At 46.5% G+C, this 20808-nt stretch overlaps 2 protein-coding genes across 5 annotated transcripts in view; one reads left to right on the top strand and one right to left on the bottom strand.

The window, feature by feature from the left end:
- Dhx32 (DEAH-box helicase 32 (putative)) overlaps positions 1-11884 on the top strand; it is a 70269-nt gene extending 58385 nt beyond the window's left edge. For all 4 annotated transcript variants that reach the window (XM_076912199.1, XM_034495239.2, XM_034495229.1 and 1 more), the window contains exons 8-12: positions 7582-7773; positions 8410-8559; positions 9676-9863; positions 10539-10720; positions 11417-11884. In XM_076912199.1, the coding sequence (XP_076768314.1) occupies positions 7582-7773; positions 8410-8559; positions 9676-9863; positions 10539-10720; positions 11417-11585 (881 nt within the window). In that variant the 3' untranslated portion in view covers positions 11586-11884. The remainder of the gene's footprint in view (positions 1-7581; positions 7774-8409; positions 8560-9675; positions 9864-10538; positions 10721-11416) is intronic.
- Positions 11679-20808, bottom strand: part of Bccip (BRCA2 and CDKN1A interacting protein) — a 12806-nt gene continuing 3676 nt past the window's right edge. The window contains exons 2-7 of the mRNA XM_034495261.1: positions 18916-18990; positions 18166-18246; positions 15733-15822; positions 14884-15071; positions 13546-13720; positions 11679-12119 (exon numbers count right to left, since the gene is read on the bottom strand). Of these exons, the coding sequence (XP_034351152.1) occupies positions 11949-12119; positions 13546-13720; positions 14884-15071; positions 15733-15822; positions 18166-18246; positions 18916-18990 (780 nt within the window). The 3' untranslated portion in view covers positions 11679-11948. The remainder of the gene's footprint in view (positions 12120-13545; positions 13721-14883; positions 15072-15732; positions 15823-18165; positions 18247-18915; positions 18991-20808) is intronic.

The raw sequence follows: 20808 nt of genomic DNA, 5'->3' as shown, positions 1-20808 counted from the left end.
CAGTGGTTAAACTTTTCCATGATGCGTACCCTAGAAGTAAATAACAATCTGCCTGTAAGTAATGTCTGTGCCCTTTGTCATATTTTGCAAGACGGATAAGTCGGCAAGAAGGCCACCAAGGTAGGAGTGTTTAAAATGGGAGCTGTGTGACCCATGCTTGTCTGCATGCTCTCCTTCACCTTGTCCTGGCCCTGAGGATGACATCTAGGGGTGAGAGTGTCATCCTCTTCCTCCTTTCTACCTGATGGTCCCTGAACTTCACATGGGTTGGTGGTTGCCACAGGTGGATCTGCTACAGTGATCCTTCCAGAAGCCTCCTCTTCAAAAGGGTTCTCACTGGTTTTGTTGCTTTTACATTTTGCCGTTAGGGGTTGAACCCAGAGCCCAAGCATTCTGTGAGTGTTCTACTACTGAGACACACTCCGGACTAGACTGTTTTTCATGATGGGATGGGCCCTAGAGAATGCATGCTACAGTGTTAGCCCCAAGTGCACTTCACCTGTTAACATTGCCCATCCAGCCTATGCTCCTCCCGCCTTGGTGCCCTCAGCATCTTTCTGCTCAGGGAATGGGGATGTTTGATGGACTAGATGTGAGGGGAGAAATAAGAGTAGGTTTGCAAGAGGGTTCTGAAGAAATCAAACATCAGAGATACCTGAAAGGAAGCAGGTGGCTGGGCTGTGGGCTCCCTGCTCTCTCTGCTGGGCTCCCTGCTCTCTCTGCTGGGCTCCCTGCTCTCTCTGCTGGGCTCCCTGCTCTCTCTGCTGGGCTCCCTGCTCTCTCTGCTGGGCTCCCTGCTCTCTCTGCTGGGCTCCCTGCCCTCTCTGCTGGGCTCCCTGCCCTCTGTGCTGGGCTCCCTGCCCTCTGTGCTGGGCTCCCTGCCCTCTGTGCTGGGCTCCCTGCCCTCTGTGCTGGGCTCCCTGCCCTCTGTGCTGGGCTCCCTGCTCTCTGTGCTGGGCTCCCTGCTCTCTGTGCTGGGCTCCCTGCTCTCTGTGCTGGGCTCCCTGCTCTCTCTGCTGGGCTCCCTGCTCTCTCTCTGCTATGCTCCCTGCTCTCTCTGCTGGGCTCCCTGCTCTCTCTGCTGTGCTCCCTGCTCTCTCTGCTGGGCTCCCTACTCTCTCTGCTGGGCTCCCTGCTCTCTCTCTGCTATGCTCCCTGCTCTCTCTCTCTCTGCTATGCTCCCTGCTCTCTCTCTCTGCTATGCTCCCTGCTCTCTGTGCTGGGCTCCCTGCTCTCTGTGCTGGGCTCCCTGCTCTCTGTGCTGGGCTCCCTGCTCTCTGTGCTGGGCTCCCTGCTCTCTCTGCTGTGCTCCCTGCTCTCTCTGCTGTGCTCCCTGCTCTCTGTGCTGGGTTCCCTGCTCTCTGCTGTGATCCCTGTTCTCTCTGCTGTGCTCCCTGCTCTCTGTGCTGGGCTCCCTGCTCTCTGCTGGCCTCCCTGATCCCTGTGTGGTTCCTGTTTGCTGCTTACCTCGTGAGGCTTCAAACTGATAACTGGGAACAAAGGGGTCAGAGTCACCATTTATTTTTGGCTCCTGACAACTCGAGCAGCTGTTTTCTGCCGTGCTTGGGGAAATGGAGCTGTGGATGAACTCTGACTCATCATTTTGGAAACAAAAAAATATAGAAGATGCTTGTGGCTGATGCATTTAATTCAACTTATAATTGAAATGTACGAACACAGCAAGCTCTCTGGCCTTTTCAGGATCTATGAACCGTGTGAAAATGGTCTTGGCATGACTAGGCTACTGGCAGTTAAATGGATTCCCTCGGCATGGATCTCTCTTCAGAAAAACTAAACCCAGGGGTTTTTGTTTTGTTTGTTTGTTTGTTTTGTTTTGTTTTGTTTTGTTTTTTCTTCTTCCTTGGCTGCATGAGGGTTGACCTCCACATGAGTGTCACAGCCACTGTTGATCTGGGACAGGACAGTTTGGGACCAACTGAGTGCCTCAGCAGAAACAGATGGCCAAGAGTGTTATTGTCCTTGGAAGGCAAAGGTACCTGGACAGGGATTTGGAGAGAAACCAGGAAAAATGTCCCAGACTATGCTGAATGTCATCTCTATGCTCTGATTCAGAATTTGTTTTAACTTGTTGCAGATAAAACTGATTTCTGAGATTTGAAAAGAAAAATGAGAGCCAGGCATAGTAATGTGTGTCTATGATCACAACACTTACAGAGTAGAAGTAGAGGCAGGAGAGTTTGGGGTTCAGTGTCAACCAGGGTAGATTGTTTCTCTGCCAGTGAAATGAGCCAATTCAAGCCAGATTAGAATATATTAAAGGCAGGCTTATTGGGAAGATGCTCTCGGAGGAGGTCATGGGGCCACAAGGACTGAGGCCAGGGGAGTTGCCTTGGGGAGAGGGAAGGGAAAAAAGAGAAAAAGGGGTTGCATGCAGAGAGAGAGAGAAAAGAAGAGGGGCCAAAATGTCTGGATTATATAGGGAGAAGCCACTGGGGGAAGGGCAACCTAGCCCCTGGGTTGGAAAGTTCAAGGTTGGGGCAGGGTCTTAGGGATACTAGGAGAACCTGGAGGCCAGGTCTGAAACCAGAGGCGGGTGGGGAGGAAGGGAGAGAGGAAGGAAAGGAGAAAGGAAGGACAGACAACTCGGATTTGTAGCTTGGTATATGCAGTGAGAGATACTAAAGAAAACACAAGCCGGGCGGTGGTGGTGCACGCCTTTAATCCCAGCACTTGGGAGGCAGAGGCAGGAAGATTTCTGAGTTCAAGGACAGCCTGGTCTACAGAGTGAGTTTCAGGACAGCCAGAGCTACACAGAGAAACCCTGTCTCGAAAAACAAAACAAAAGCCAAAACAACAAACAAACAAACAAAACAAAACACAAAGTGCAGGCAGGGACTGGACTTTTTGTTGCAGAGGCCAGTTGGAAAGAGGGATCCAGCTCAGCAGTGGCCCCATCAGGGCTCAGGTATATACTTTCCACTAGAAGATCCCTGAGTCAGTGAACCTGGAGCTTCTGTCATCACAGTCACACCCTCAAGGCATTAGTGAGGATGCCTGTGCATCTGTAGAGCATTGAAAAAACTCCAGAGTGTCACAGTCTGCTCTAAGGAGTGAGAGAAAGCCACCTGCTAGCTTGGCTCAGTTGTCACAGCTGCACCTGGGCTTTGGACAGGGACTTCTCTCTGCAGGCAGGATGCATGCTACGTGTTACCTCTGAACAGCCCAGAGCCAAGCCATTGTTCATCCACTGCACCTGCAAAGACCAGAGCTAGGATTTTGTTGTTGTTTATTTTTATTACATTTATCTGTGGAGGTTAGAGAACAACTTGCAGGAGTCAGTTTTCTCCTTCCACCATGTGACTCCAGGGTGTCATTCAGGCTGTCTGGCTTGTGCCGCAAGCCTTTTCCCCTGAGCCATCCTCTGGTCTGACTGCTAGGTGCTGCACAGATACTATTGTTTGTGCAAAGGCCACACAGAATTCATCACCATCTTCAGAGAGGGATGTGTGCATTCTTGTGGGCCTGCGTGAATGTGCGTGCATGCGTGCGTGCATGTACAAGGAGGAACATTCCAAGAACAGTTCCCAAGATGAAACCATTGGAGCGCCTTGGAAACATTAAGAAAGTCATTTTATAGATAGTGAAAACTTAATCAGGGAGGAAGTTAGAAGCATGGAATAGAAATAGTTTTAATATACTGCAATCAAAGTAACTGCCTCAGGGCTCAGGTCAGCTAGTTAATGTATTTTCATCCCTTAAAAAATGACTGGGGTTCAATAAGCATTTGGCATTGCAGGTCTGAGCAACTCCTGGCTGCCCAAGGCTACCTACCTAGACTGCAGAAGGCACGTTCTCTAGGTGTGCAAGCAGACAATTACCACAGTGATTAGGAGATGTCACCACTATGCCCCTGAGATGGGCTCCTAGATACTAATTCTTATTAGTATCTTGCCCTTTTAGAGTCATGTCAGCCTTGCTGGCAGAGCATGACTTCCAAAAAGACATTGTTCATTAAACAAATAGGGAACCAGCTGTCTGGCCACTCAGCCTTGGCCAGACAAGAGAGATTCAAATGTGAAAGTGTGTGGATCCTGCACATACCAGGTTCTAGGAGTGTGGCCTGTGACACTGTTGTAAAGGCTATGCTGTTCCCTCATATCCTCATCAGTGCCAGTCTCTTAATCCCATTTCCCAAATCCCAAAGCTTGTGAAGTGCACACCATCAAAACGAACACACCTCTCCATCTTCAACTGCTTCCCCACTGCCAAATCTTCACTTCAGTGAACACAGCAGCCGAGGCCCAGTCCTGACATAACTAACCGACACTGACTTGTCCCTTACCTTCCCAAACAGTGTGTGATTTGCTCTGGGTGCTGGCACACAGACACAGCTCCAGTGTCACTTTAGATGACTCCTTGTTACAAAAAACACTGGGTGGTAGCATGTGGATTACAGTTCTCTGTGGAAGAGCCAAAGATCCAGCTCAAACTGGCAGAGCAGAACCTGAATTCTGAGTAAGAAAACTAGGTGTCTCTTGAAATCCAAGCTGTGCCTCAGGAACACCTGAGTGTTTTGGTTCTCCTCTGTGTCCGTACATACAATCTCTTTCTCTCCTCCTCTCCCATCTGGAAAACAGGATCTGAGCATCTCTTTGCCTGAGCTTTGTGATGTGCACACAGCCCCTGGAAAGGTCCCTATTTGTCTGGTTACAAAATACAAAACTCCCAAGGAGGGAAGTCTGACTTGGTGTGAGTAGAAGCCCACCCTGAGCCACCGCTGTGACTGGAATAATGGGAATAGTCAGGTGTAAATGATATTTTTATATTCTAGCTAGCCTGTATAAAAGACATACAGCCCAGGTATTTTATTTATAAGCTGTAAGCCTAGACTGGGCACATGTCCCTTATTACTTGCTGTTTTTCATGGATATGTGCTCATAGTCCATTTCTTCTTATGGTGGCTTCCTCCTCTTCTGTCTCCTTTCTTCTCTTCTCCTGTCTCTCTCTGAGATGCCCAGTCAGGTAACTGAAACCCCACCACCACCTCTATCTGTTACCCATTCACAGGCTTCAGCCTTTGATTGACCAGTTAACTTGGGGAGCAGAGTTTGTACAACAATAGCTGGTATACATGAAATTTCCTCTTCTGTGGCAACTAGAGTTGGGTGGTCAGTAACACAAGGCCACATCTCACGGTCTGAGTCCAGGCTCTGTCTGTGTCTGCAATAAGCTCTTCCCTAACCCGGCAAGGACCAGCATTGGGACAGGTGAGTGCGCTCCTGCCCGAGAGCCATGCCAGTGCCAGCAGTACAAGATTCGGAGGTTGGACTGAGAGTGGGTAGACGATGAACATCACCGGGAAGAAGACAAGTGACAGCCATGAGAGCCTGTGGGACATGGGCCCACTTGCTGGACAACCATTTTAAAGCTTGGGCATTTATAAAAATTAATTTTGTTACTTTTATGTTTATGGGTGTTTTGTCTTCATGTAGGCCTGTGTACCAAGTATACAGTCCAGAGGAGGATTAGGATTGTAGTTACAGGTGGTTGTAAGTCACCATGTAGGTGCTGGGACTTGAACCAGGGTTCTCCGGAAGAGCAGCCAGTGCTCTTAACCACTAAGCTATTGCTCCAGCCCCCATGCATTGTTTTGGCCTGTTCTTTTTTTTTTCCCCCAGGTGGTTTTGGTATAGCCAGTGCTATGCCATCTCACTCACGGTGCTAGGCCTTGTTTGTCTGAAGCTTGGTCACAGACACTGTGGGGTGAGAAGACTTCTAGTAACACTGCAAAGAACATCTGTCAAGGGTGTCATTGTTTGGTAAGAGCTAGCAATCACAATGCCTTATCCTGGGGAACACTGACAGATGTGTCTTGAGGAAGGCCAGCAGTCTTCTCTAGCATAGTGTGAGCAGGCACAGCCTTAGGTGGAGACAAACTCAGCTCCTTTCCTACCTGGTTCTCTCTCAGACCTAACTGGTCTGGGTGCTGATGTAACTTGCTAGGCAAAAAGGTCTGAGGAGGCCTGTGGCTGTCTGTGGACCGCTGTACTTTCTGCTGTGTCACAGACAGGAGCTGAGCTAGTATGGAAGAGGTCTCAGAGCCCAGCAAGCTCAGCTGAGCTGTCACCCTTACCCTTGAGCGTCTGAAAGTCTGACACAGCCGTCATCTGAGAGCCAGGCTCATGGCATGGCTTCTACCAGTGTCCTGCTAGTGGATGGAGAGTTTCCCCTTCTCCAACCCTTTCCATGCCAAGTGACAGAAGGAGCCCTAATCTTTCACCCTTGCTGGTAAGACAGGCTGAAGAGCATGCTGAAGAAGGTCTGACTATGGCTTTGAGGTTTGCTTACCAAAAGACTTCCTGTCTTGTGCTATACCTGGAAGTACTTACCCATCCCAGACAAGAAGAGGCATAGGGTTCTGCTAACATTCCCAAGGGTGACTGTATTTGAAAACTTTTTCCTATAGGAGAATATAAATATAGTGACATGAAATTGTATAATATCAACTAGTGCCCCCATTCCCTCACTGTTTAAGCACCCCCATGCTCCTTCCTGCAGCTGCTGCCTGCACTTTCTCTGGCACATCAGATGCCCCCTTTCAGGTCCCACAGACCTCGGATGGAACTTTTGGACTACCTAAGTAACCTATCAGTTCCCTTCCTGGAACTGCAGACTCTCAAGTTTGTGTGTTTACCAGTATAGTCAGGCCCTAAGTCCCCAGGGATAACGATAAAGAAAGCCATGCCACTTAATAAATTTTGATGGGGGGGAAAAATCAGAAACAATAGGCAACTTCACTGTCTCCCTGGAATGTAACTCTCAACAGGCTCCTCACCACCCTCTCCGTTCCTAGCCTCTTGCCTCAGTTGTTCTGCTCTCCCCCAGCAAAGCTGCAGGGCAGCATTGCTGTAGCCCAGACCATACTTGTGGCTTCTAAGGGCTTTCCTGGCTTCCTGACCATAGTGGAAATCTGATCAAATTAGAGCTTGTGAGTAGGTTCCAGAGTTTCTCAGTGTACCTTAAATTTTGACACCTTAACCTTGGTGGTCAAAGTGTAAATATAGCAAATGAGTCATTTTTTTTTCCTGTCAGCCACTTAAAAACTCAGGGACAGGCAGGTTCAGTTGCTTCTTCAGTTAGGCCTGTGGGCGTTGCCTCCCAAACACCACACACATTCCAGGACTGAAACTGACAAAAGCCAGTCCGTGGCTCTTTGAAGCCCTTCAGTTTCAGGTAGCACAGTTGGTGGAGGCTTTATTGGAGTACCAGGTAGCAGACAGGTGAAAAGGCGTTTTTAATAGAACATGGTTCCAGAAGGACAGAAACTAAGTAGACTTCTTTGTGGAAACTGAGCAGATATAATTAATACACACAGTAGTAGCGCCGTGTTATGTAAGAAATGAGGGATGGGGAACGATAATCTGTTTGCAGTAACCTGGTGTGTCTGTGTCTAGCATTTCTGCTTTCCCTGTGACTTCTAGGCTGCTCTGTCTTCTCTGTTCTCTTGTTTTCCTTGTCAGACCTCAGTTTACTGGATTCTAGACCGTGTGCATTGCCTTACTGAGCAATAGCTTTGTCTTCCCTTAAGTTTTGCCTTCCCCCTCCCTGCCTCTTTCCTAGCTCCAGAAAGCCTGATGCAGGCACTGGAAGATTTAGATTACCTGGCAGCCCTGGACAATGATGGGAATCTCTCTGAGTTTGGAATCATCATGTCTGAGTTTCCTCTGGATCCACAGCTCTCAAAGTCTATCTTAGCATCCTGTGAATTTGACTGTGTAGATGAAATGCTAACCATCGCTGCCATGGTAACAGGTATTCCTTAAAGACCTTTCTATGTGCTGTGAATCCACAACAGGTATACATTTAAACAGTATAGACGTAATGGAACAGTGGTTGGCTCATCTGTGTAGATGATAGTAGTGTTTTAATAGACTGAAAAGGGGAAACTTTTATAATTACCTTAATGCAAAAATACAAAAGGCCGTGCTTGGCTTTTTGTCAAAAGGACTATTATAGTGCAAAACAAGCAAACAGACAATAGTCAAAAGTAGTGCTTCCCAAATAACTGTGTGGTTTTGTGTTTGGCTCCTATATTTTCATATATTCTTTGACAGTAGCATAGACTAAATGCTGTGCTACATCTGAACATAATCTTAAGCCTGTGTCTGACCCTCTGGACCCCTTGACACTTTGGCACACTGCTTCCACTGGAATATGAGCAGGGTGCTAACTGCTATCCGCAAAACACCATGACAAAAAGGAGAAAGCACTAAGACAATTCACTTTTAATTTCTTTGGCTTCCAAGTAAACAAGAATATTAAGAACAATAGATTGATTCAGAGATCCAAGACAGGAGTGGGTTCATAGACAGGGGTCCTGTCCCTGGGCGTGCCACCAGGCCAGGATTGTCCTCCATATTGCTGACTGTGACCTCTTGCGTCTTAAAGCTCCCAGTTGCTTTTTGCACGTGCCTCATGGTGCTGAGGAGGCTGCAGTGACTTGCTGGAGAACGTTCTTGCACCCTGAAGGTGATCACTTCACGCTCATCAACATCTACAACGCCTACCAAGATACAGTTCTGAACTCTGCCAATGAACGTGCGTGAACATAATTCCCCAAACCACCTCCCCAGTCCCTCTCCCTTTCCCAAATGAGGCTCAGATACTTGAATTATTTGCTAGCCTCCCTTCTCTGAGAGTCCCACCAGCTACTTGAACAGAATGGCACTGGGTCCCTAAATGCACCACAGGCACTGCCATCCACCCAGGCAGTGAGGCCTAGCAGGTCACAGCACAGGTCTGGATTTGGGGAGCTTTAGTACTCTGGTCAGCCAGCTTTCAGAAGCAGCATGCTGGAAGCAGAGACTGGGTGCACCTGAACCTCAGTGGGTATTGTGTACCCACTCAGGGCTCTCAGGGCCCTCACCTGGAGCTGGGGAAGCTGGTGGCACCTTTGCCAGGTCAGGGGACAGATAGCAGGACCAGCCTAGCAGTGGACCAGCCGGCTTCCCCAAAGGAGGCTTTTCTGCTTCCCACAGAGCAGCCTCACTTCCTGTGTTCCAGAAGATGGAAAAATATTTGCAATGATGTAAAAAAAAATTGAGAACAGCTTGCAAGGCAGGAAGATCATGTCCAGAGCAGGGAGTCGGTGTTTCTAAGTGGACTGGAGGGAAAGGTGATCGGCGTGAGCACCAGGCTGGGTAATGGTGTCTAACCAAGTGTGGACTTTGGCTACTCTGAATGGGGTATGTGGACAGGACAGGGTAGACGAGGGTACCTTCAAACTGAATCACTCGTACATTTGCATTTAAAACAAAGTTGCACCCAGAGTAGACAAGGCGCTAAAGTGTTTGACATAATGAACTCCCAGGTCAGCCTGGCAGGTCCTTACTAAATGAAGTATGAGATGCTCACAGGGATAGATAGATGCTAACTCTGGGTCTTTAGCTCTGGGTCTCTAGCTGTATACATCCTTGCTGTGCAGAGAAGGAAATGCAGATGCTGATGCCTCTCCACAGCCACAGGCAGTGTGCTGCTCACACTAACAGTCTACTGTGGTGGGCTCACAGACCCTCAGCAACTGCTCCATGTGTGGCTGATCCCACAGCCACTGGTGAACCTAATCCTAGGTTCCTATGACTCACTCCCATGGCCTTTGATGGAGCTTAGTGAAGTCTAACACACCATCTGAGTGGCCTTTTGTCCTCCCTCTAGACTGTGTGGAGACATGGTGTCATGATTGCTTCCTCAGCTGCTCTGCTCTCAGGATGGCAGAGGTTATCCGAGCAGAACTCTTAGAAATTATCAAGCGGATCGAGCTTCCCTATGCAGAGCCTGCCTTTGGCTCCAAGGAAAACGGTCTGAACATCAAAAAAGCGCTGCTCTCTGGGTACTTCATGCAGGTAAGCAGGGCAGAGCTGTGCTGGCACGTGGCGTGCGAACTCAGCCACCGCTCTCATTCACGCTGATGGCTTTATTTACCTTGAACTTTTTAAGTAACACTAAAAAGATGTTACCTATAAGAGTTGGTATTTAAGTACACGTCTTCTCAAGCCAGAATCCTGTATGTTAATTTTGCGCACCACACCTCCTCTTTTCTGTTTTCTAGTGATGAGTGCCCAGCAAGCCAATGTATTGCCCTCTCAGCTATTCCTTTCATCTCCACGAGGAGCCTCATTCGTGCCCATGGTAGAAGTAGAAGTCCTTCACATCAGAGTGGGAACACTGTACCAATCTTAATGGAGAAAAATTTTAAAATGACATTTCAGAATAGGGTATCTATGTACGAGGGTACAGTATGAACTGAGCTGACGATCAGGCATAGTAGCCTGGAGAGCATGGGCAGTTCACGGCAGAGCAGATGGCATGCTATTTTATTTCATGACCCAACCATTTACTTTACAGCAGCCCTAAAGTGCTGGAGCTGGCACTATCACTGGCTCAGGTTTAAAGACAAAGTCATTGTGCCTTATTTTCTGTTATCTGGAAATAGGAAATGCTATTCTATATAAAAATTTTCAGATTTTTTTTTAACCAACATGTCTATCAATTCTTTTTTCTTTGAACCTGCCTTTTAGATTGCTCGGGATGTTGACGGGTCAGGTAACTACTTAATGCTTACACATAAGCAGGTTGCTCAGCTGCATCCCTTGTCCAGCTACTCCATCACCAAGAAGATGCCCGAGTGGGTCCTCTTCCATCAGTTCAGCATATCTGAGAACAACTACATCAGGGTCGCCTCAGCAGTCTCCCCTGAGCTGTAAGTCTAATGGAGAAGGACGGGCTTTCTTTTTAATTCACCCTTGTAGGAATAAACCACACACAGCATTATTTCATTCTCATTTATATGAGACTGCTAGAGAGAAGGCACCAGTGCACTGGCTGTGTAGAGGAATGGGCTCGGCCAGCTTTTAGGAACAGATAGGCACTGGCTGGAGTGATGATGCAGAGGAAGGAAGGGGAGCTTGAAGAGACGTGTAGTTCCAGAAAGTATACAGCTTTTTACCCCAGTGAGTGCTAGGCAAGAGGAAGGCTCCCTATACTATCAAGATCTCTAGAGCTGCTAAGTAGTGAAAGGACGGGAAGAGCAACACTGGAATGGGGACTCTCAGAGCTGACTCCATGGTGTTCAAGGTCATAGCTTACACAGGTAGACTCAGAGCAGAGCTAGGTGAACAAAGATTCCCCTGGTTGCCTCCCCAAAGCTCTTTCCAAGTATCTACTGAGGGTGCGCTGCACTTCCACTGTGTGCCTTTATACTAGACAGGTAACATTTGGGAGTGCAGTGAGTCTGGCTGCAGTAATACCAGAGCCTGTATTACCTACAGAGGCAATACAAGGTACTGAGTCTTCAAATGAAATACCAGGCCTGCACATACTCCCTGGGGTGGGGTGGACCCACACATCTACCTGCCATTCCCCAGTATTCATAGTACTCTTTGTTTTAAATGACCAGATTTATGCAGCTGGTGCCACAATACTATTTCAGTAACCTGCCTCCTAGTGAAAGCAAGGACATCCTACAGCAAGCATCAGGCCACCTACCCACCACAGCTGTGAGCAAGGACCAGGATGTGTGTGACAAGTGCCCAGATGCTACTGAGCAGAGATGCACGATCCAGTGACCTCTCTAACACAGAGTGCAATATGGACACCAAGGGGAGGCTGGTGGTAGGCTGCTGGAGCCAGGGCAGTCCTGGACATAAACACTTCAAGTATGATTTTAAAATAAAAAAATAGTTTTTATTAAGTTCTTAAAATCACTATTCCACATTTTTCTTATTGGAAGTTTTTAACCAATCATTCATAATTTGATCAAAATAAAGAAAAAAGAAAACCATTTTGTAAATGTGTCACAGACACATGGAACAGAACCCTACTTTTTGTAGAGGACTTGAATCTCAATAAAATGAATTTTTCAGTATCTCGCCAATGGGTTTCTTGGTAATTACACATAAACAAGCCTGTCAGTGTCCGGGGGAAGTGGACTAGATGGATAGATGGTCTTTCAGGGTTGCCATGATCTCACTCATCCTGTCGTCTGGAATTAACATCACAGTCCGCAAGGGCTTCATCGGAACATCATCGAAGGACCATCTGCCTCCCAGACCAGTGTCGCTCTCCCCCTGCACTGAGTAGCTGAACTTGAGGACTGCCTTCTGCAGCAAAGGAGGAGACACAAGGGAAATGGACAACTCAGGCAGGCTCATTTACCCAAATAGAGAACACTGTGCATAACAGTGGAGAGAAGGAACACTCTTATCAGAATAAAGTAAGTTCAAACGCACCGCAGGGAGAAATCAAACACCAAACAAATTTCAACTTACAGGAGGACCATAAATTAAGGAGTGCCAAAACAAGCAGTCAAATGACAGAGGTGACATTGTTTCTAATTCCAACTTACTTTCATGGTCTCACTTGATAAGGCAATATTGTGACAGATAGGTGGGATGACAACTGTCCTCAAATGCTGATCTTCATATGCCTGGCAGCTTCTTTAGCCCAGGGATGCTGTGTCCACATGGCGTTTGCATATCTAGACCATGTTGAAATCCTACACAGACCTCTTTGAAATGCTCTCCATTTGTACAGAGTTCACCACTAAACTGGAAACTGACCAGAGAGCTCTCCGGATTCTCCTGTGTCTGTGCTGGGGTTACAGGCAAGTGCTACTATAGCCCACTGTTTGAGGTGGTGTCAGGGATTCCATCCCAGGTCCTCATGCTTGCATACCCCATGTTTGCTATTTACTTCTTGTACAACAAAGGTGGAGCTGAATCTCTACTGCTGTGTAAACGGTGAATATCCTAGCTTTACCAGTCTGCATGCATACACACACTCGCACATATATGCATACACACACTTGTGCAGACACACAAATATATACATTCTTAAAGACTGTATTATCCAATTCAGAAAAATACCACCCCTAAAACTTTTGAAGAGGGCAGTTGAGAAAAATATAGGAATACTGTCTAGGATTTGGTTGCCCACCATCACAATATGAGCCACCAATACAGAAAGTCCCTGAGATCCACTGGGGTGTGGGGTGGGTGTGGGTGTGTAACACTCAGACCTCAGGTCAGGGCACAGAGCAGCTATGATCGATCACCTTCCCTCACATCTGCAAATGGGGACTCCTTAGAACTGAAACATGCACATGTGGCTTGACCATCACACTGTAAGCATGCTCTAAGTGCCTAAGTGGTCCCAGGCACTACCCACCTCACCCCCACCACCTACCTACACACAGTGTAATAGGAAGCTGTTGTGTGTGCAAGATGTATGGGACAGTGTGTTCGGCCATAGCCAGAAACCACAGAGAGCTGGGTGGGCTAGAGGACTCAAAAGGATAAGATTTTGGTTTTGTGTTTTTAATTTCTAGAGACATGGTTTCTTTGTGTAGCCCTGGCTGTCCTGGAACTCACTCTGTAGACCATGCTGGCTTCTAACTTGGAGAGCCCCCTGCCTCTGTTCCCTATAGTGCTGCAATTATAGGCGTGCACCACCATGGTCCAGCCGAAGGATGTCTTATTTTCAAGAAAAGCCATCAAAGCTAACAAAGATGAAGCAGGGCATCCTTACCTCATAGAAGAACTCTTCCTCTGCATTTGCAAACATCAGTGTTTCCTGTGGAAGGCCATCCCGCCTCTTTCTGGAACTGGACTTTCCTGCTTCCACAAATGTCTTACTAATCAGCAGGTAGTAGCAACACTTCCCACATGGCTTGTTGGTTCTTCGTGCCTCAGCCAGTTCTTTTCTACAAGATACAGCACAGACACACACCCACACACACAGGTGACCACTTGGTTACATCTACCTGGACCCAGAGAAAACCAATGCAGCACCTCTCTGGGCTCTGCTGCACACTGGCTGGGCTAACTCATGCTACTGGCTATACCCAAGAATGCGATGAGCCTGATGAAGAATCTGAGTTCAGAAAGACACTTAGCCACTAACATGATCTCAGATTCACTCAAAATCACTGTTTGTGCAAATTTACAAATAAGAACCTGCACTTTTCAAACAATTAGTATTTAACTGCAAATTCCGAGGCACACAGGCACAGCATGGCACTAGAGCATGTGACTACACTGCAGAAACTTCATACATGCAGATAACCTTAATTCCAGGATAATAAACACAATGGCAGTAAATTTCTTTCCACAATTAATAAGCTGTGTCTAAACAAAACTAATAAATTGAGAACAATCCTCTTCAGCTCCCACACAAAATCAGCAGAAAGTTCAGTCCCATGACACCAAATAAGCAGAAGCCCGGGCTATTAGAGGAAGACACATACAAACCACTTAGAGCACAGGGGCAGTGCGAGCTGCAGCCAGGGGTACAGGTGGGAGAAGGTGCCAGTGAGGGAGACAGCTAGCATGCCTGTCTACACCCTAACCCTGTGTATCAGAGCACAGGTGATTTGCTCCTTCCCTCATTTAATTCTCTAAACTTTGTAGTTCTGTGCTGAAACTCCTGCACTGAACAGCATCAGGAGGCTAAGAAGTAGGAGCAGTATTAAGGATTTGGTTTCACTAGACGAACCAGAATGTAAGAATTTGACTCTAGTTTTTTTTTGTTTTGTTTTGTTTTGTTTTTTTTTAAAGTATTTGTTCAACATTTGGTCAAATTACAGACATCTGTGAATGTGGAAACTGTCAGTCAAATGTAAAAAGTCTTGAAAATTTATCAGCTTCTTTACCACCTGAATCTTTGAAAATATTAAAGTTCCTGCCAGCAGTAATCAAAACTGCTCAAGGGTCTGGATACTGGAAATGAGTGGCCTCCGTGCACTACGCCACCCCCGCATCAGAGCCTGCTGTAGTCCAGGCAACCTACACCTGTTGCACAGACTCCATCTCTGAATCTACTTGGGTAAAGAATGACTCTCTGAAGGCACTTCCCAGAACTGCTTACTGAAGCTGCTGGTGCATAGGCAGAGCAATCTGTGGAGGGACGTTAATGAATCTTTCACTTAGCAGAAAGCCCACAGGCTTGCTGGTGTCATTCAAAAGCTTGTCCAGCTGTTCAACCATGCTCTGCTCACAGCTCTTCTCACAGAAGCTTAGAACCAACTCTTTAATTTGTTCAGCACACTGAGTCCCCTGGAAAGTAAAGAGAAGGCTTGCTCTCCGCCTCAAGGGTAGGGGTTTCTCCCGTTGCCTTTACACCCTAGTGTTTCTTCAGTACTGACCGCTGAAGAATTCCCCAAAAGTAATGACACCTAATTACCATCCCATGATTAGTGGTAAGTCATGTTTATCATTAACACTCACACACTGGAACAGCAATCTTACTCAACTTCACAAAAACAGCTGGAAGTTAACTGTACTGTTCCTTTGAAAACTGAAGGTGGACTGTGGCCTGCACCTTATTCTCAGAGAATAAGCAGCTGACACAGTTTTTATTAGAACTCATTACTGAGTCAATAGAGAAAGATGACAAAATGTAAGCCCATGTTAAGGGCTTTGGAAGTTGAATAAACCCTCTGTATGAACACTACTGGGAGCAAAGAGACCAGCTGCAGAATCCTGCCAACAGATCCTGCGTCAGTACCACCGCCCCAACACCAGACACTACAATGTTAGTGACCATGCCACCAGGGTATCAGCTTTAAGCTGGTACAAATCACTACGAACAAGACAGCTCCACACTGAAAAATACAGAGCAGGAAGGAGCACTTGCCCTGACAGTGTCATAGTCTGACACAAAGACTCCATCCTGACCACAGATCCCAGGCATCAAATGCCACTCAGTGAAACTAACCTTTCTTTCCGTTAGATTTAAAAGGCTTATGAAGCCAAAGACCTCGTCTTCATCCACTTCATCATCACTGTCTTCTGAAACATCTGTTTGCTGTTTTAAAAGGATAATACTTCAACTTTACATTATTCGGTTGGAAAGAAGTATAACACCAATTTTTCACTTTTCAAAACCAAAGCTTGTTTTTCTGCTGTTAAGTCCCAAAGCAGCGAGTCCTGAGTGCAGTGTGGCAACGCTCATAACACTTTACCTCTATTATATTCTGGATGATATCATCCTGCTCTGTATTTCTTTATACAAGACTCTTCGACTTTCGTTTTTTGAGACAGGGTCTCAATGAGTAGTTCTGGCTGTCCTGGAACTCCCATGGACAAGGCCTGTTAATCATGTATAGCAACAGCTAGAACCACACGGAGAAACCCTGACTTGAAAAACCAAAAAGAAAAGAAGAATCATGTATAGGTGGGTATGATGACCTTTGCTTTTAATCTTAGGCAGGTGGGTCTCTATGAAGTCCAGGCCAGCCAGAGCTACATGTGAGACCCTGTCTCAAAAGAAGATCCTTACCGGGCAGTGGTGGCGCAGGCCTTTAATCCCAACACTTGGGAGGCAGAGGCAGGTGGATTTCTGAGTTCAAGGCCAGCCTGGTCTACAGAGTGAGTTCCAGGACAGCCAGGACTACACAAAGAAACCCTGTCTCGAAAAACAAAACAAACAAATAAAAGAAGATCCTTAACGTTTTGTTTTGTTACCAGAATATCAACGTATTTATTAAATCCAGGTAAGGTAGATATCCATGAGCCAACCCTTTCTTCTTTGTCTGGGAGTCTCTAACACTTTATCACCTAAAACTCCCATTTAACAAGGGATCCTTGACCATCACAGAAACAACCCGGGTTTATGTAGGAAATATACATACCACATGGGCAAAGGGGAAAGCAAACAGCAAGGAACGATAATGATGAGCCAACTTGAACTCCCTAGCTCTATTCTGATTGCCCCTCCACTAGGAGACTAACCCCGTAGCCTGCTTACTAAAGCCCTCCACATGCTGCCTGTTTGCTTGTCCGGGCCATGAACTCCCTTCTCACTGCTCTCCAGCCCTCAGCCTGGCACACAGTAAGGAATCCACACACTGAAGGAATCCACGTTGAATGAGGAAGAGGGGATGAACCTGCTGTTTCCACCCAGAGGATGGCGGGGTCTATGATGGTCCAGTACACCCTTGAACCTGTTGCAGCTTCAGCACCACAGGCTGGCAGTGCTCATCTATAGCCTTTGGCAAAGATGTTGGTTTTGTTTGTTTGCTTACTTCTTTTGTTTGTTTGGTTTTGGTTTTTTGAGATAGAGTTTCTTGGTATAGCCCTGGCTATCCTGGAACTAGCTCTGTAGACCAGGCTGGCCTCAAACTCACAGAGATCCATCTGCCTCTGACCCCAAGTACTGGGATTAAAAGAATGAGCCACCAGTGCCCAGTTGGCAAGGATGTCTTGAATTCAGCAAAACTAGATGAGAATGAGAAGGTAGCTCTGGAACCAGCCCTGGTCCTCCACCATCTCTTTCTGAGTTTTCCTGTACTTCAAATGACCCAGCAACAGTGCCAAGACCCAAGCAATAATGCCCCACTCCAAGCTTCTTTGGCTCACAGAACACAAAGCAGGAACTGAGGTGAATCTGACCTCTGTCCAAATGGCAGGTCCATAAACCAAACAGATGCCTGTTGCAATTCTAAGCTTTGAGACTGTTCATAATATAACATTAAAAATACCAGAAGAATCCCAGGGGACAGGTGGCAGAGCTGGGTCCGTGCTGGGTCCTCATTTTCTATAACTACTGGACAAGTGCTGCCTTAAGTAGCCCTTCCTAGCTTTTATAAACTCATACTGCTTTCCCCTCCCATTGGAGCTATTCCTATCAACTCTCTAGCGTCCCTGCCACTTATTTTGCTCAAAGAAGCATGGCTGGCTTTGCCAGAGTGTCTGTCCTTTGCTCTCCCGTGGCAATTCTGATCACGTCTGATGTCAGTGACTGATATCTGCAGAAAACTCTGGCTCCAGCTGTTGCTCAGCATCTTGCATACACATCTTGGCACGCCAGACACTAAGTGTGCACACCCTGTAATTTGTTCATCCTCTCAACCTACCTTCTATGCTAGCTAACCTCAGTGCTCTAGCAAATTTGTGAGTCAATCTTAACACACACATACCTCTCTCTCCCTGCCCCTCCCCCATTGGGGGCCCAGTACACTATGCCCTACCTTATTTCACCTCCTGAATACCTTCTAAGTCAGCCATCTTCTCCCTCCCCCAGGGCTGATGCCTGGATTCCTGCACATAGTATCCCTGGACCACTGCAGTAACCTCTGGGTAGTCCTCAATAGTACTTCCTTTCAGATAAAGAGGACAAAGTACCCATGGTATCCATCTGCCCACTGACCTTAAGCACACTCCCAATGTGGTTCTGCTGAATCAGGAGATTCGTCAGCTCTGCAGTATTCACAGGGGCTTTTAGGAAAAGCTGGAAGGAGAAAAAGAAATATTTTAAATTAAGATCAAAGCACAATTTCTAATAACATCATGATTATGTTATTCAAACAAAAACAATGAAATGTAGTGACCTGACCAAGGTGGCTGTAAAGTAACCCCAGGAGGAAAACAAACATCCAGAGTCAAATAAGCTTCAGCAAAGACAGGGCAAGTGGTATTTAGCAAACAGGTATGGAAAGGAAATAAACACAGGCCATATGATTTGAAGTAAAGGCAAAGTACAGGCAGCCATGCGGCCCTCACTGCACTGGCAGGTGCAGGTCTGCGGCTATTACCTAAGGACCGATGCTCTGCTCTGCTTCTGAGCTGCTGATGCTGTGTGAGGCTGGCCTCGGCCCTCACTGCCTTCCCTGCTTTCCCTGCCACATCCCCTATGAACTGTAAACCAAACTCTTCCTCCCTTACAAAATTATTTTTTGTTTCTTACCCACCAAGTTTGGATGCGAATTATAAGAAAGAGATTAGAAACTCAGGCAATGTTCACATGAAAAAGAAAGCATTCCAGGACACTGCAAACTTCAACATTGTAACCAGGAGCAGGGCAAGGAGGAAAGGTACAAGCAGCCATTCACCTTGGGAAAGGAAAGATTCCTTCAGCAAGGTGCAGAAGACAGACACAGAAATTCTGGAAAGACTGTACCTGTTGCAGTAATTTCTTAATTCCGCCATAATCATTATCTGAGATGGAATAAGCTTCAAATTCAATATTCACTTCCTGCAAATAATATGTGAAACAGGTCAGCACAGACAGATTCACAGGCAACGCAGGCAGTGTTTGCATTTTATGCATTTTTCTTCTGCCCCAGATGCCATTTTTTCAGGTCTGTTCCTCTATTAGTTATCTGCAGAACATGTCTCAGGGGTCGGGATTGAGAAAAACATTAAATGTGTCTAATGTGGTGGCATAAACCTGCAACTTGGGAGACAGGAAGGAAGATAAATAATTTGAGACCAGCCTGGGCTACACAGCAAGATGTTGTTTCATAAAAGGGAAGAGAATGGGGGTCACACATGTGCTCATATCCCACAATACATGTGTGGGAGTCAAAAGGTAGTTCACAGCAGTGAGCTTTCTTCATCAGTCCAGGGAATCAAACTCAGGGAGTCCGAGTGGCAGTCAGTGCCTTAACCTGCTGCACTGTCTCTCCTGTCTAACCCGTTCCTTTTGAATAGCACATACAGTTACAACTTTTTGTTTTGTTTTTTTCAGGACAGTTCCTTGGTGTAGCCCTGGCTGTCCTGGAACTGGCTCTGCAAACCAGGCTGTTCTTGAACTCTCAGAGATCTGCCTGCCTCTTCCTCCCGAGTGCTGGGATTAAAGGCGCCATCTCCTAGCTATACACATTACAGTTGCAATTTTAGACTTATTTCCTGTGTCTCCTGTGTCTGTTCCACAAGAACAGAGTCATTCACATCTGCTTTGCTCATCATTCTATCTATCTATCTATCTATCTATCTATCTATCTATCTATCTATCTATCTATCATCTATAATCATCTATAAATGAATGACAAGGTCTATCTATCTATCTATCTATCTATGAATGAATGACATGGTCATTCTATCTATCTATCAATCATCTATCTATCTATCTATCTATCTATCTATCTATCTATCTATCTATAAATGAATGACATGGTCATTCTATCTATCTATCTATCTATCTATCTATCTATCTATCTATCTACCTACCTACCTACCTACCTTCCTACCTACCTGCCCACCCATGAATGACATGGTCAGGCTATGTCACTTGGTTGGCCTTAAACTCACACTGTAACCCAGCTTTACCTTGAACTTCCCATCCCCCTGCCTCAGCCTCCTGAGTGCTGGGATTACAGGCTAGTCCTACCAGGCATGCCTTCACCATTTCCTCTCAAGTGCTTAGTACCTGCTGTTACTTAGTAGATATTTGCTAAGTGAATAAAGCCTAGCCTCACAGGGATAGGTAAATTAAACTCTAGGCAACTCTGAGGACTTGAAGCGATCTTGTTCTCTATGCAAGTCTTTTTGAGCCAGGTGAGTAATTATTTCTCTTTTGAGGCTGCCTGGCAGTTTTATCTAGGTGAGACTGTGTTTGCATTTAAACCAGGTCACTGCATTTTGGTCCTTCGGGCTTTTGCATCACATGAGGAAATGGTATGAATGGCCTTTGCAATCTGTTCAAGTGGCAAGCTTGGCAGTATTTACCCTTTGATTCCCCTTTTTCTTTGATAACCAGTCCCCCTGTGAAGAACAGGATGACCTCAAAATTGAGATGTCCTTGCAACCCTCCCCCCCAACTTCTGAGTTAACACTGCAGCCCTGTAGGACTATCCTGGCTTTAGGTTCACCCATTTTGAAGTCTAACATTGACAGTTACTTAGGTAACATTCTGGCATTCTGGGTAGGGCAGAGTTCCTTTCTCATGACCCACATGGCAGAGTGACAGACCCAACTACTCTGCAGTTCCCCTCTGACATCTACACATGTGGCATGGCACATACGTGCACAAGTAAATATACATACACAATTAAAAAGATACACGGTGCTG

Source organism: Arvicanthis niloticus, chromosome 1, assembly GCF_011762505.2.
Source record: "Arvicanthis niloticus isolate mArvNil1 chromosome 1, mArvNil1.pat.X, whole genome shotgun sequence".
In the NCBI taxonomy this organism is placed as follows: Eukaryota; Metazoa; Chordata; class Mammalia; order Rodentia; family Muridae; genus Arvicanthis; species Arvicanthis niloticus.
This window is presented reverse-complemented; position numbering and strand designations above follow the sequence as displayed.